Source organism: Ctenocephalides felis, unplaced genomic scaffold (assembly GCF_003426905.1).
Source record: "Ctenocephalides felis isolate EL2017-DRISC unplaced genomic scaffold, ASM342690v1 CF-g0.4_SCAFFOLD_03572, whole genome shotgun sequence".
NCBI classification, from domain to species: domain Eukaryota; kingdom Metazoa; phylum Arthropoda; class Insecta; order Siphonaptera; family Pulicidae; genus Ctenocephalides; species Ctenocephalides felis.
In genome coordinates, this window is record NW_020539726.1 from 41,809,613 (window position 1) to 41,827,035 (window position 17,423).

The window sequence follows — 17,423 nt, forward strand, 5'->3', positions numbered from 1 at the left end:
TTTTTTATAAATTATTTGATATTTCAACATCACATTTAAGCTATTTACCACCACTTTTACATTTAGTATTTAGAACTTGAACCTTTATTAGAGAAATAAAGTAATTGCTGATTAATGAATTCTTGAAAAAATTCATTAACACTATCAATAAACAAATTGCATAGATGTCCATTATGAAGTATATCTGTATATAAATGACACACAGCTACACAAATTAATGTTGTGCTTGATTTCTTGTTTAGAATAATATATCTGAATATCAATTCATTCTTCATCATTTATGAAAATATGCAACTTTGTAATACTTAATAGCCATCATAAACTAAAAACATGCAGATTTTTTCTAAACTTCGAAAAGTGTCTGAGATATAATTCTGAAAAAGATCTGTTGCTCTAAAATTCTTTAATATCTATAAAAATGCAGAGAATTACTATGTTAAATAACGCCTAAAGAAATATTGTTTTCACAATTTCACTCATCATGTAATAATTTTGTTTGAAGAACTTTATGTAATTAAAATTAACATACATTCATTGACTGCTTGTTTTTTTTTGACTATTTCGCTGGCGATACAGTCTCATTCTTTGAGCAGCTGTAGTATATGTCTTGCCTATAAAAATGTTTTACATTTTAATAACCTCAAAAATATATAGTAACCACATATTACACGGCACAGATTTTTCATTTGTTTTATTATTTTTACTATACAATCAAAGCAATCATACTCACGCGACACTACGACCAATCACAATCGACCCGTATAGAAATGATAATTGATCATTGGCACCCGACTCGGCCGTAACGCTTTTTCCGTTGCATTTGTACGGATTTACTTACTCTCAAGTCGTGCCTAAAGAAGTTTTACTTCAATAATGCGTGAAAAAGAAATAGTTTGTATGAAAGAGACAAATAATCTATGGAAGAATAGATTGGGTATAAAATAGATAGATGGTGCATTAAAGAGATATTTTTGTGAAAGAGATAGTGTGCAAAACAGATAATGATTGAATGAGATAGATTGTGTAGGAAAGAGAGAGATCTTTTGTGAAAGAGACAGATTGTGTACGAAAGAGACGACGGATAGTGTAAGAAAGAGCTAGATATTATACGAAAGAGATAGATAATGTATGAAATAGATAAAGAATGTAGATAATAAAATTTTATAGAGATAATAAAATTAATATAATGTTAATATTATTTTCTGTCTATTATTAGGAAATGTCGACAGAAGACTCCCCGAAAAAGGACAAAAAGAAAAAGAAGGGCCTGAGGACGCCATCGTTCCTCAAGAAGAAGAAGGAAAAGAAGAAGTCCATCGAGGCATAATAAGACAACACTTTATTAATATTATTATTATTATTAAAACTAAACAAACAACAAACAACAAATCAACAAATCAATTTCTTACTTCTCTACTCTACTCTAATCTAATCTAATCGACTATTTTACCACTTGTGTTTTTTTTTAAGTAATCGATGCACACTTAGAGAGGATGATGAACTTTTGTCCGTTTAATTTGGATTATGTTTGGCACGAGGTAAAGGAAATTTTAGAGATTGAATTCATTTTTTAAACGAGGTATTGAGTTGATTGGATATTTTATATATTTGTTTTAAGTATTATCGGGGATGAATTGTTTGGTTTCTTGATCTCGGGCTGAATATAATCATAGGAATAGACACATGCATATATATATATATATATATATATATATATATATATATATGTTGTGGTGTATCTATTATTTGATAATAATTAATATTAATGCCATTCTGCTTGATGAGTGACAGAAATTGAAAAAAAAACGCTTATTCTTGTTTCTTTGACGGTATTAGAGTATTGCATTTTTTATTTTTCAAAGTAGATATTATAATAAATCAAACAAACTAAAAAAATTCACATGCATTATCGATACATATATATAAAATATGTCTCGTTGATTGATTGATATCTTTATATATGTATATATGACTAAACAAAACAAAACAAGAAATTTATATTTATATTCTTATGGAGTTTTTATTTAATAGGGTTTTTGTTTTAATTGGAAATGTTTTTTAATTAAGAATTCTTCCATATTTTGTACCATAGAACAAACTAACGAGAAGTCTTCGCCATTAGTGTTTGCATTTGTAATATAGACAGAGGTTTTACTTTATTAAACATATATAAATATACTGATACATGTTTGTATATTTATATATATATTACCTCTATCTATTAAAGATACTTAAATAGTGCAGCTATATTCCCAATTTTTACCCAATTTGTACAATAGTTTTACATTAAATTAAATTATATGAACCATTAAAACAATATTGATAACTATTTATCAAATATTGTTTACCAATTGATGAAAATTTGTTCATATATAATGTGTATGTATTATAATTGAATTAGTTTGTAAAAGAAAATTCTAAATACGCCTATAGTTGATGATGATGATAAAATATAATGATAAATAGAGAGATTTTAAATAAATAAATATATATTATTGAAACGGTCACGATTATATTATTATTATTAATTGATAAAGTGGAATAATAAGATTTTTGCATTAGGTACGAGTGACGTACACTTACTGCCAATTGGAAATCGATAATGGATATAAATATATATATATATATATATATATATATATATATATATGTATGTATATTTGAGGTGCTTTTGTAGACCAATCTTCGAATCAAAAAAAAACTTATTAAACGTTTCGACACCTAATGTGTGTCATCATTTAGTAATCTAGAAAAACATTACATAAGTAACAATAGTTGACAATAGTTGATATTAAATATGAAAATATAAAAAGGAAAAACTTATATACATACCAAAACAGATAAAACACAAAAATAATACTTGTGCGAAAGAACATCATAACTAATAATAATTAATAAAAAGAGTAACGCAAATAAATTCAGGGTTACGCGGCACGTGCGGCAGAGTGAGTGGATGCGGGGTGAAAGAAACAAAAGAGTATTGAGAAACAATTTCCTCTCTTAAAAATAAATTTTATATATTTTTTGTGTTTTTTTCTGGTTTGTTATGTATATAATTTTCTGTTTTTTATATTTATATTTAATATGAACTATTGTTATTTATGTAATATGTTTTTTTCGATTACTGAATGATGACACACATTAAGTGTCGAAACGTTTTATAGAATAAAGAATTTTTCTATTTTAACTTTTTTAATTCGACGATTGGGCTGCAAAATACTCCAAACATGTATATATATATATATATATATATATATATATATATATATAAATTAGGGTGGTCCTTAATGTGGACATTTTCGAATTTCTTTGCTCCCAGGGGCTCAAATGCTTCTAAAATAATAAATAAAAATTCTCTAAATGTTTCAACTCCTAATATTAACATTTAGATAGTCCGCAATTTAATTAAAAGTTTTGTAAATTTGTTTATAACATATATCATTAAGTAAAGACTTGCGCCATCTGTGATAGCAGACTTGTAATTTTGATGGCAATTTATTACTGATAATTTGAGCGTCAAAATCACCAAATAAATAAATATTTTGTTAAACAGTCCACATGGATTTAATTAGAGGTTAATTGATTTATAAATATTTTTAAAGGTTATAATATTTGTGTTTACGAATGCTATCACAGTTGGCGCAAGAATTTACTTTAGAATAAATATACGAAAGTTTTAATTGAATTGCGGACTATCTAAATGTTAATATTAAGAGCTGAAACTTTTAGAGAATTTTTTGAAATTAATTTGGAAGCATTTGAGCCCTTGGGAGCAATAAAATTCGAAAATGTCCATATTAAGAACCACCCTAATATATATATTTATATATCTATATATATATATATATATATATATATCCATTATCCCGCACAGATTTTTGTCATTAAATCCTTAGGTGTAACTTAACAATAAATTTAAAAACTTGATATAAATGTTCATACAATAATCATCGCCAAAAAACTGCCACTGATGAAAAAACACAGCATTAAACAATTCACACCGAGAATTCAATAATAGTTATTATAAAGCGACTTAATATTTAACACAATTCATAATAGTTTTTTTGTTGATTGAAATAGCCATATGAGATAAAGTATTATAGACATGTGAATTAAACGAAAACAACATCACTCAGATACAATTTTTATATCGTTATAAAACTTTAATTTTGTTTAATGTTTTTTTTTAAGCTTTTGTTGTATAAACGAGATAGATTATATTTTAAGCTTCAAAATATTTTAAAATATTTTGTATTTTTTTGTGTCTCTGGTTGAGACGAGAGATATGATATATGCAGTTTATTAATTATATAAAAATAGAATTATATTTAATAATATATGTACAAGATTTAAGCTGATGTAATGTGTTTAAATATTGTTTAAAAAAAATATATATAGACACATATTTATGCGTCTATTATATTTGAGTTATATATTTACGTCTTTTGTGCATTTTTTAATGATTAATTCATAGATTTAATATATACATATATGTTACGAGGTGCAATTATTTTTTTGTTTTTAATTAATGTGTTATCAAGACATATTCGTTGGAACGAGAATGATATTTAATTGTTTTTATACGAATATAGTTCTTTATTCTAATTCTGTATTAAGTATTATTTTGCCTCAAGACTTTGTCGGCCTTTGCTATACTTGCATATGTGAAAGAAAATTTTATTGCAATAAATATTCTTTATGATAAATTAAAGGGTTTTAGTAGTTTGATACAGGAAATGATACAGGGTGCATGGCATCGTGCCTAAAGGCAAATTGCTGGTACTTTTTGTACTAAAATTAAAAATTTGAGGAATGAAAATCATTGAGAATTGTTTTAAATAATTTCAAATAGATTATTTATTATAAATACATACTGTAAATTTATAAGTGCTTATTAAATTAGGTGACGAGCCCAAGTGTATGTTTACAAGAAATTTGTTCATTTTTTGTTTAAATTTGATTTTTTTCAAGGTTAGAAATTTTTTTAGAAGTTTGAAATTTTTTTGATTCTTTTTAAGAAAAAAACGTTTTTTCAGATTTTTTTTGGTATTTGGAAAATTTGAAAATATTCGATTTTATTGAAAATTTCGAAAATTTTTCAAATTTTTGTAAGAAATCGCTTTTTTTAATTTTTATAATTTTGAAAATTTTCAAAGTTTAGTTTTTTTTTTGAAAATGAAAAATTTTGAAAATTTGAATTTCTTGAGACTGATTTTTTAATGAAAATTTTGAATTTTTTTCTTTGAAAATTTTCAAAATTACAAAATTTTCTGTAAAAGCATTGTTTGCACACCGTCTACTCAAGCAAACTCTTTTTGAATTAATCTAATCGGATGATGCTTTGTCTTAAAAACTTCATTACCATTTTTACACCCTTTGCACTCGTGTGGTGCATGGCATCGTCTCTTAAGGCAAACTGATACCGTAATTAAAAATCTTGATACGGAACCCCAAAAAATTTACACAAAATGTGTACACGTTATTAAAACCTATAAAATATCTGATAATTTGATGTGCATATGTCCAATAAACATTTTAAAACCGCTAAATGACATATTTTAACTTATTCTTAATGAGAGTCCATAACCGCTAGACCTGCCTTTCCAAAAATTTAATCAGTTTTTCATCTTGTCAATACAAGTAAAATGTTTTTTGAATCATTAAAATCGGACTCTCCGTTCTCTTAAAAACTGAGTTACCGTTTTTGCCACTTTTTGCCCCGTATCTCCGAAACGGCTAGACCTGCCTTTGCTAAAAACTAATCAGCACATCTCCTTATTAATACAAATCGAATGTTTTTTTAATTATTCAAATCGGTTGATCGGTGTTTCCGAAATAGTCGACAAAAATTTGTATCCGCACACATCCATTTTTTTTAATGTATGCCAAAATGTTAAGTAACGTTTGAAACGTAAAGATATATAATAATTTTGATTTTCGATTTTTTGCGATTACTATAACTTACCCTACGGGAAGTTATTAAAAAATACATAAATTGAAAATGAATTATACTTTTATATTTTTGAATTTACCGCTTTTTTCTAGAATGCTGCCATCTACAAGAACATTCATACAACGTTCTTCAGCTGTCAAATTGCGCGCGAAAAACTTCTCTCATTTAAAACACCTGTCAACAAGGTTATGTGCAATTCGTGTAGTTGAAACAAATAGTTCAAAATGGAAGAAAATCAAGAAAATGATGCTCCAACAGTGATCAGGTCTATGTATAGTCTTGGACCTCATATATGTGATAAGGATAATAATAAAAATTATTGTTATTTCTCTGAAATTCCTGAAATTTGTAAAAATGAACCGTGCATGCTTGGCGTCGACGAAGCTGGAAGAGGACCAGTCTTAGGTAAGAAAAATAATTATACATATGCAAAAATTCATTTATATGTCAATGTATCCTTTATCTAGGTCCTATGGTCTATGGCATAGCCTTCTGTCCCCTATCAAAATCCGACGTCCTCAAAACCCTAGGATGTGCCGACTCGAAACAACTGACAGAAGAAAAACGTGATGCAATATTCGACAAAATCAACATCGAAGACTACGCCCACGAATCCATGGGCTGGGCCGTAGATGTCATTTCCCCAAACTACATCAGCAATTCGATGCTCAAACGTAGCAAACATTCTTTAAATGAAGTCAGTATGGATTCGGCAATTGCATTGATACAGAAGGCGATTGATGCTGGGGTTAATGTGCAGGATGTTTATGTTGATACGGTGGGGCCCCCCGAGAAGTATCAGGCCAAGTTGAAGAAGATTTTTCCTAAGTTGGAGATTGTGGTTGCTAAGAAGGCTGATTCTACTTATCCTATTGTTTCGGCTGCTAGTATTTGTGCTAAAGTTAGCAGGGATCAGGCTTTAAAGGTAAGTGGGATAGAGATAATAAATAAATAAATAAATATATATATATATATATATATATATATATACAATTCAAAAGTTCCAAATTTTTAATATTCTATATGATGTCCTGGCTTTTGTGATTCATTTATGGTCTTAGCATAATGAGTATAAGAAATTCAGGAAAAATAATTTTAGTATCTGCGGTAAAAGAACAATATCACACTTGATTTTGCCATATAACATAATTGCTTAAATAATTTAATTTATTATTTGATAAACATCATTGTTTATGTTCAAATTTGAGGTAAATTAATTTGTAACATCTAGTTCATATGTGCACTATGCAATCTAAGATCAACTTGCTAAATATTCCACATCCAATGCCAAACAAATGAATTTTTGACACATTAAACAAAATTTTAAATCATTTTTTTTTTGATAAGTAGGAATATTATTTTGTATTGTTAAATAATTAAGCAAAGTAAACCAAAATGCGACATGCATAAGTTTAAAAGAATAATGTATATTCAAATTTGAACTTGTTGCATTATTTATTAAAGTGAATTATATAATTTCATCTGCCAAACATGTACTGTTGACTGTATCTTATATTATTTTAATTTCTGGTACATCTCGGCTGCTTTTTGTCAATAATAATGTAGACATTATATTTTTCTTGCATATCATATTATATTATTATCCAGGCTCATAATTTCAGCTAAATTCAAATTTCAAGTCAACCGACATTTCTAGCAGATGACAGTTCAAATGTTTTCAATGTCAAACAATGATAAGTGGTTTTTTGTATATTTTTGCCATTTATTTCTGCAATATTGCTATACTTTCATTGTTCATTAAATCTTAAAAATTTCCTTTGACAAACTCCAAAAAGATTTATCAAAATCCGAATAACCGTTTAGGAGAAGAATTTTATTTATAAGATATATATAATAATTTGTTTTATTGTAGATGTTTTATTATGACGTTTCGGAACTAGATACCTTCCATCATTAGGTTTTTTCTGTCATGAACTATTTTTTGTACAGACTAAAACTATTAATGATTTTGATTATAGAATATTAAGATAAATTTGTTTCTTAACCACATCATGTTCAAGTAAATTTTTTTTAAAAAAATTCTGAATCTTTCACCAGAAGCAGAAAAACTCATTCAAATCGGATGCTTAGTTCTCTCAAAAACTGCCATTTTTTGTGAATTTAGCTCGGTATCTCCGTAACGACTGGACCTACCCTTGCAAAAAACTAAACACAACTTCTCCCAATCATTACAAATGGAATGTTTTTTTTATCATTAAAATCGGATGATCTGTTCTCTCAAAAACTCGATTTGTATTTTGTGCACTCTTTGCTCCGTATCTCCGTAACGGCTGGACCTGCCTTTGCCAAAAACTAATCAGCACATCTCCCTATCAATAGGAATCGAATGTTTTTTGAAGCATTCGAATCGGTTGATCCGTGCGCCCGAAAACGTGGACGAAAAAATGCGGACACACAAAACACACACACTCATCCATATTTTGTGATGTATGCCAAAATGTTCAGAAACCACAGAAACGTAAATATATGCAAAAAAAAATATTTTCAAATTTTGGCCCATTACTATAACTACCCTACGGGAAGTTATAAAAGGAAAATTTTTATTAATGTTTACGTTTCAAAGGTTTCTGAACATTTTGGCTTTGACTATTTATGTATTGGAGAACTTTTCCAATTTTATTTTGAAAAATGTGAAAATGCCGCCAAGCTAAGCACAGTATAAGTGAAAATGTCGCACAGAATTATTTGCAAATGCGTTTAGACTGTGACTATACGGGAGCACTTTTTTACTTTTTTGTAAATTAGGCAACTATTTTTTTTTGAAATTGAATTCGAAATGAAATGACGATTGTTAATGTAATAATTGATTTATGATTTACATTTGATTTGCTCAGATATAACAAACAAGATAGCAATAATAATGAAATTTACAGTATTTGTAATAATATATTTGAAAACGTTTAAAATTTCTCGAATATTTTATTACGGTACGGGAAGTTCCAGCAATTTGCCTTAAGGCACGATGCCATACACCACTAGTTTATCTATGCCTCACCTGATTACGCCTTCACACATGAGGGGATATCTTCTAATATAATATTCGATTCGTTTCGTTTCGTTCCTTACCTCGCGCCGCACAGTACTGTCCAAATGAATACTTATTGCGGAACTTAGAAGCGTGAATCATCATGAAACTTACAGGGAACTTCTCATTTCCCAATTTTTTTTGGAGCCCATATGCTTTCAAAGCAAGGGCCAAACATAATAAGCAATGAAAATAAGTATATATATATATATATATATATATATATATCTGCATATATATAAAAATAAGTCGGATTTTCCTTCCTGACAAAATAACTCCAGAACGCACGAACCGATATCGACAATTTTGCATTCGTTGAAAAGGTCTCGGGCTCCGCAAGGTTAATAGATAAGAAAGTTAGTTGTGCATGGCATCGTGCCTTAATGCAAATTGCTGGAACTTCACGCACCGTAATTAAAAATTCGAGTAATGACATTAGTGAGAATTAACAGAATTATGCTTGGTTAAGTCAACGAGCAATTCTTGCCGCAAATAATAATGATGTGCACGCACTGAATTTCACCATTCAATCAAAAATTGCTGGCGATTTGGTGACATACCAATGATTCCGACTGGTCATCCGTTTGACTTCAAACGATTGCAATTTCCAGTTCGCCTTGCGTTCGCAATAACAAGTCGCAAGGCCAATTGCTTAGTGTTTGCGGAATAAATTTCAAATAGATTATTTAGAAAATCATTGTTTTTCATATGGGCAGTTATACGTTGCCTGTTCACGAGTTGGAAAACCATCCGCTTTGTTTGTGTTAACGTCAGACCAAAAAACAAAAAATGTGGTTTACCAAAGAGCACTTCAATGAAACGGATAATTTGCGGATTCACTTTCATTTACTTAGAGAAGTTCAACTAAAAAACACTTTATTTTTGTAATCAAAATAAATTCGTTACTGTTGTATAATAAAATCAAATTTTACCCTTACAAATATAAAACAAACAAAAAATTTCTTCATCTTTCTCACGAAACCATCTGGTGGAGAAACGGAGTTCGTCGGGTTTGCTAGTATATATATATATATACTTTTTCCAAATTTTGGTCGGAATGACTTGAGAAGATATTATATTCGCAAATCGGATTTTTTCATTTTCTTCGGTAAGTAATAATATAATAATATGATTTATTATTATAGTTTTGGAAATTCGGCGAAGGATTGGAACTGACACAAAAGGATTTTGGAAGTGGTTACCCGGGAGGTAATTGCACATATATATTTATATATATATATATATATATATATATATATATATATATATAATTTATTTAATTTAATTTAATCCTTTCGCTTGACGACGACCTGTGTGTACGAGTGTCGCCTTTAGACGACATTCATCACCTTTTTGCTTCAAGATTTATCGCTCTGAATTAAATAATTTTTCAGAATTATAATTTGTTACTACGTTTTTTTTAGATGATTTTTGGAAAATCTTAAAATATTTTGTGTAACAAGTACTTGGGTTTTGATTGCATGTCAGTAGAGTCCCTTTTTCTTCGTTTTAAATTGATTTTTAATTTGTGTATCAGTAGAGTCCTTTATCAGTTAACTCGATTGTCAGTAGAGTCCTTTCTTTTTTAAAATAGAATTTTAATTTACTGGCAAGTAGAGTTCTTTTTACTTTTATATTGATTTTTAATTTGGTCGTCAGTAGAGTCCTTTTTACTTTTAGTTAGATACTTAATTTGATCGTTAATAGAGTTCCTTTTTCTTTTAAATAGAATTTTGATTTGGATGTCATTAGATTCCCTTTTTTTGAAATTGATTTTTAAATCGCCCCTTAGCAGATTTGTTTTCTAAATTGATATACAATTTGGTCGTCAGTAGAGTCCCTTTCTCTTCTTTAAATTTAATTTTTAATTTGCTCGCCAGTAGGTCCTTTTTCCTCTGAAATTCGCATTTAATTTGATCGTCAATAGAGTCCTTTTCTCTTCCAAATTTGCATTTAATTTGCTCGTCAGTAGAATTCTTTTTTCTCCTCCTTTCCTAAATATTTATATTTAATTTGGTCGAGTTCTTTTCTCTTTTAAATTTATATTTAATTTGATTGTCAGTAGAATACTTTTTTCTTCTCTTATAGTAATATTTAATTTTCTCGTCAGTAGAGTCCTTTTTTTGTTTTAAATTGATATTTAATTTGGTCGTCAGTAGAGTCCTTTTCTCTTTTAAGTTCATATTTAATTAGCTCGCCAGTAGAGTCTTTTTCGTCTTTTTTACGTTGATGCCTAAGTTGGTCGTCAGTAGAGTCCCTTTTCCTTTGAAGTTTGCATTTAATTTAGTCGTCAGTAGAGTCCCTTTTCTTCTTTTTTATATTGACATTTAATTTGCTCGTCAGTAGAGTCTTTTTTCTTTAAAATTGAGATTGGTTTTCACTCTTTACTTTACTTGGTAAAATAAAGATTTAATTTCTTCATCAGTAGAGTCCCTTTTCCTTGTTTTAAATTGCTTTTTAATTTCCTCGTCGGTAGAGTCCCTTTCTCTTCTAAATTTGTATCTAATTTGCTCGCCATTTTCTTCTTTTTTAGATTGATACCTAAATTGGTCATCAGTAAAGTCCATTTTCTCTTTTAAATTTGTATTTAATTTAGTCGTCAGTAGAGTCCCTTTTTTCTTCTTCTATAGTGATATTTAATTTAGTCGTCAGTAACCCTTTTCTTCTATTTTATATTGATATTTAACTTGGTCGTCAGTAGAGTTCCTTTTTGCTTAGATTGATTGAAATTTTTTGGAATTTTTGGAAAAAAAATAGTTTTTTTACATTTCTTTACGAATTTGGAAATTTTTGAAAATTTCGAAATATTCTCAAATTTTTGCAAGAAATCATTTTTTTTTTTCAAATTTTGATATTTTATGAAATTTTTCATAATTTAGATTTTTTTGAACATATTGAAAAACATTTTTTTTGAAAATTTTGAATTTTTTTATTGAAAATTTTCAAAATTACGATTTTTTTTGTAAAAGCATTTTTTTCACAAGCAAAAGGTTTTTTGAATTAATCTAATCGGATGATTCGGTCTCTCAAAAACTGCATTAACATTTTCACACCCTTTGCGCTCCATACCTCCGAAACGGCTATACGTGCCTTTTACAAAAACGACTCGCGATCGAGTACGAAACGAATGATTTTTCAATCATACATGGTAAAAATAAAAATGATTCCTTTGAATATACTAAATTTAATTTAATGTTGCTTGATTCGCGATCTAAAGAGGGAAGAAATTATTTAATTATTTTAAATTATTAAGAATTATTTAATTATTTTGAATATTTTTACATTAACAAAAATTTAAAATGGTGGATACATGTTTATGGTAGTAGAAAACTTCATTACCGACATCGCCAAAAATAATGGCGGGGCATTTGAATTACAAATGTATATATATATATATATTTTCATATTTCATTTTAATTTTTTTGTTCAATTATTTATTTTTGTTATTATTTTATACATTTTTCATATTAACTTTTTATTTAGTAGTTTTTTTAGGTCGATATGTATGTAATATTTACATTTAACATCATAACATGTCATTATACATAAAAAATGTGACAATTTTGTGCAATACAAATCGGTCATTCCATACTGTCTTTTTCTAGATTGATATTTAATTTCTTCCTTAGGTCCTTTTTATCTTTTAGTTCCTTAGAAGCATAATTTTTAATTTTGAAATACATTATTATCAAAAATCTCAAAATATAGTCGTGTGATAAATACTTGGACTTCTTCGTGACTCGTATAACAGTTGTCAAACACTCTGATAGCGAAAGGGTTAAATTAATTCTATACCATTCTATCAAATATCATTTTTCTATTACCTTTTAGATCCTTCAACAAAGTCCTTTATCCACGATCGAATCGACAAAGTCTTCGGTTACCCCCATCTGGTAAGGTTCAGTTGGTCGACTGCAGACAATGCCCTGGCCTCGACAGCCTACGAGTGTGAATGGGAGTCTGCAGAGTCCGATGATGAAAATGAAGACCCCAAGAAGAAGGCCAAGAGACAGTCTTTAAAGAATGTCCCCAAGATATCGAGTTTCTTCGGTGGCAACGATGGCAGTAACAAGAGGAAGAGGCACAAGTTCTTTACGCAGAGGTGCTTGGTGAATGTCGCAGAGTTGTAGGGGATAGTTTTTTAAGTTTTTAATTGTAATTGTTTTTTAAGTTTTATATTTAATTGTAAATGAATACATGTTTTATTATGACGAGAAAAGTATTGTTTTTATTTATTGCATTTTTTGGCCATTAATGGATTAATGGATAATATTAATATTCATTAATGATATTGGTATTATATATATATATATATATATATATATATATATATATATATATATATATATATACTAGCTGACCCGGCAAACTTTGTTTTGCTAAGTAAGGTATATTCTAAATAATTTCTAGAGAATCAAAAAATATTTAATACTTTTAGTGTATACGGATGTGTTATTTGAATGAGTATATACAATGAGGTATTATAAAAACAATAAACCCCATTAGTTTGTCTATATTTTGTTAATACAATCGAACTGGAAGTTTTATACACTTTCTATCATAAACATGATATAATCCAATCCAAGTCTTTCTTGGTCTTTCGACTTTTATTGATCACGTTTCAACTTTTTCAGATTCTTTTAGGATTCTGGATTTTGTGTATAATTGTAAATTATACTACTGATACAAAATTTTCAAATTTCTGCAAGGAGAGATAGAAAATGAATTAAATATTTCTTCTTTGACCTGCTTTTTGAAAAATTTCAAGAAACATTCGATGAATTAAAGTAAATTTAATAAAAAGTATAAATGTAGAGCAACTATATTGTGAAAACCAAAAAAATTATATCGCAACAAATTTATGGATATATCAATGGATATTAATAGATATTTGTGATAATATTTGTTAATGGATGTATTTCAATGTATATATCAATGGAGATTTATTGATATTTTGAATATATTGATGCATATATTAACGGATATGTTTATGGATACGAAAATAGATGTTATCTGGATATTTATATATATTTATAGATATTTTAAGGGATGTTACTGGATATATTATTAGATGTTCATGGATATTTATGGATATTTATTGTTATATCAATGAGTATAATAATGGATATTTATGAATATATAAGAGGGATATTTATGGATTTTTTTAAAATATTAATGGATGTTTCTGAATGAAATAATGGATTTTTATGGATCAATAAAGTAGTATATGTTTCTCTTTATGTATATTAAAGGATATTTAGGGTGGTATTTATGGATGATATGGACATTTGTAGATGTTTATGAAATATACCAATTGATAATTATGGATTCAATAGATTGAATTATAAATCAATATTTCCAGAATACAGAATAAAAACATTACTTTCTGTAGGGTAAATTATAGTAATGGGCCGAAAATGAAAATTTTTGCATATCTTCACATTTCAGAAGTATTATATTAGTATTATTTTTGTTGTAAAAGTATTAATAAATATTTTAACTGATAAGATGTTTTTCACGAAATAGTAATTCGAAAAACAAAAAATGTGAAAAAAGTCGATGGACGTGTACATTGCAATACTTCAACTCTTTCTGCAATGATGATCAAATCCAAAATTAAACTAAAAATTTTGATTAATTTAGATTTTTTTTATTTTTTTTTTTGCTAAAACAATGTTCTTAAAGTTTGTTTTTCTACATTAAAAAAAACATATTTTTTTTGGCCGGGTTTTTTCAAATAAGGGATAGTTTATAGTTTAACGCACAACCTTAAGTATTATTTATTTACTTCTCATGTAAACATATAGAAAAGTCGTCGTCTTATTTATAAGCTTTTATATTTTGTCTATAAAATACGCATAATGTAAGTAAAACAGTATTTATAACTTTAAAAATTTATCTTATGTAAAACTAGGTGTAAATGCCGTTTATCTTAAAACAGATGACTTTCAGAGTGCATCCTCACTGATAAATTCATTTTTTATATATAATTCGAAAATATTATTCAATAATTTAATTAATTATTTCCCGTAGGATAAGTTATAGTAATTGGCCGAAAATCGAAAATAATTTTTTTTGTATATCTTCACGTTTGAGAAGTTTCTGAACATTTGGCATACCTAAAAAAAATTGATGTTTGTGTGTGTATTCGGATACAATTTTTCGTCCACGTTGTCGAGTACCTACACGGATCAACCGATTTGAATGGTTCAAAAAGCATTCGATTCCTATTGATAGGGAAATGTGCTGATTAGTTTTTGACAAAGGCATGTACATTCGTTACGAAGATCCGGAGCAAAGAGTGCAGATAATATAAAACGAGTTTTTGAGAAAACGGAGTATTCGATTTGAATGATTCAAAAAACATTCTGCTTGTGTTGGCAAAACAATTGTTTTTGAGAAAAAAATTTTTCTATTTTAAATTTGTTTTATTCAAAAAAAATTTTTTTTGTATATCGAAAATAATTCAGATTTTAATTTTAATTCTAAAGCTAAAGTTCTAAAGCTCACTTATATACTTTAAACAAATAATTGCAACTTTGCAATTCATTTTATATAATTCTTACAAATATTCGACAATGTTACAATATTTATTTATAATAATCTATTTGAAAACATTTAATATTCCTCGAATATTTCGTTACGGTACGGGAAGTTCCAGCAATTTTCTCTAAGGCACGATGCCATACACCACTAGTTTGTTAATTTATAAATGCCATTTAAAGCATTCGCAAAACTATTACAACAACGCGTAAAAAATTACATAGGTAAAATACATGGTAAATACGTGCGCATCTGCAGGCCAAATTACATCCTCGCCACACGCCCTGAAGAAGTCACAAATCGTCCTTTTCTAGTATTTCACAATAAATCACCAATTCCATGAATCCTTTCCCCAAAGTATGTCAGATTTCATTTCAACTCGATTTCGAATCCGGGTCAAAATGTCTTAAGCCGAGCGAATCGCGAGTGAATTTAAATTTTCAATTTTAATAAATTTTCGCCGAAAATCGAGTTGGCCCAGATCTATTTATTAACATTCGTCTTTTGTTAAATGTTTCGGTTATTGTATTTTCAACAAAAGATGTCGAATGAAGAAAGAATTAGAAGACGTCAGTTAGTTGATGACAAATTAAATTTGAATATTTTTGGAGTAATTGGAGCGAGGAGGGAATTGGGATAATTGAATCGTGATTTTTTCAGAAATAGTAGTAAAGAAAAGTTGTAGGTGTGTAATTTGAAAGAAATTGAATTTTAGTGCAAGTGGTATTTTGCCTTAAGGCAAGATTACTCGTTTTAGCGCATTTGTTTATTACAACCCTTGTAACATTTAAACGGTTCGTCTAATTTTGGTTCTTAGTGAATTATTTTGTATGGAACCCTATTGCTTTATTGTGTCCGTTACTTCGATATTCGTATAGGGTTCTTCGAGACCTTTCAAACGAGCACCCACATGCCCACATTTGACGTGACAACTTTTTTACCGGTATTGACCCGCTGTACTATATATAGTACGACCACTGTTTCGTTGTTTCGGTGCATTTGTTTATTACAACTCTCGTAACTTTTAAACGGTTCGTGCAATTGGAATGAAATATTTGGCTAATTTATACAAAATTAAATTTATCTACAATGCTGTCTACATTACAACACACCCTACAGCAACGCGGTATACATTAAAATTGCGACTGAAAGTGCACACTCGTCTACTAGTCTACACCAAAATCAACAAAATTTATGTGTCTATTCTCGGCATTACATTTTAAGGCAAAGTCTTGAAAACTTATTACGTTCGAAATGATAAAAGTGTAATAGGTATTCTTACCTAAAAATCCTAAAAAAATTGATCACGTGATTAATAGACGCCCATTAATGACAAGTTGTGGTGAAATTTATGCCACACCATTCAAATTCATTAGGACATCAAAAAAACAATATATTGGTTTCTCCTTCAGTAAACAAACTAATCCACCTAAATGTACAATATCCTCCTTCCGTCCTATTTGTGTCACACGATTCAAAATGACTCGATACGTGAACGAAAAATAATTTCCTGATTTTTCCGCATTTAATCCACGCTAAATCTACAAATTAACAAGACCATCTTCCGTCTTCCGTTTCTTTCTGATAAAAAGTTCATACGTGTCTCGAATTCAAATCGATATTCGAATAATCGAACTGGAGCACCTGGTGCTTTCTAACTGTATCGAGAATCGATTGTTATTTCGCTGTGACTTGGTTAAATGTGATTTAGTGCCCGATAATGGGCCTCAATTGGTGACAAAAAGTCGAGTTAAATAGATCCTAGAGGCAGGGCCGGGTCGTAAATAATATCTACGTCCATTAGTCAGGAGATAAATTTACTAACTAAGGATTTTTTGGGCCTCTCCTCCTCGATACGTGGTGATATTCCAAATCAAAATT

The 17,423-nt window shown here is 28.5% G+C and overlaps 2 protein-coding genes across 2 annotated transcripts in view; one reads left to right on the forward strand and one right to left on the reverse strand.

Annotated features, from left to right (window-relative positions):
* LOC113388029 (protein hu-li tai shao) overlaps positions 1 to 17,423 on the reverse strand; it is a gene marked incomplete in the record, with an annotated part of 94,054 nt that overhangs the window by 20,973 nt on the left and 55,658 nt on the right.
* On the forward strand, positions 6,136 to 13,209 carry LOC113388030 (ribonuclease H2 subunit A). The gene is made up of 4 exons (XM_026625442.1): positions 6,136 to 6,358; positions 6,421 to 6,878; positions 10,145 to 10,208; positions 12,831 to 13,209. Exons 1-4 carry the CDS (start codon positions 6,178 to 6,180, stop codon positions 13,127 to 13,129), a joined length of 1,002 nt encoding a protein of 333 aa, XP_026481227.1. The 5' UTR covers positions 6,136 to 6,177; the 3' UTR covers positions 13,130 to 13,209.

What these genes read in the sequence shown, in the direction of transcription:
- LOC113388030 (XM_026625442.1), top strand. Translation starts at nt 6,178, where the DNA reads ATGGAAGAAAATCAAGAAAATGATGCTCCAACAGTGATCAGGTCTATG. An exon ending in TGGAAGAGGACCAGTCTTAG is followed by an intron (nt 6,359 to 6,420) that starts GTAAGAAAAATA and finishes TCCTTTATCTAG; the next exon opens with GTCCTATGGTCTATGGCATA. An exon ending in GCAGGGATCAGGCTTTAAAG is followed by an intron (nt 6,879 to 10,144) that starts GTAAGTGGGATA and finishes TTATTATTATAG; the next exon opens with TTTTGGAAATTCGGCGAAGG.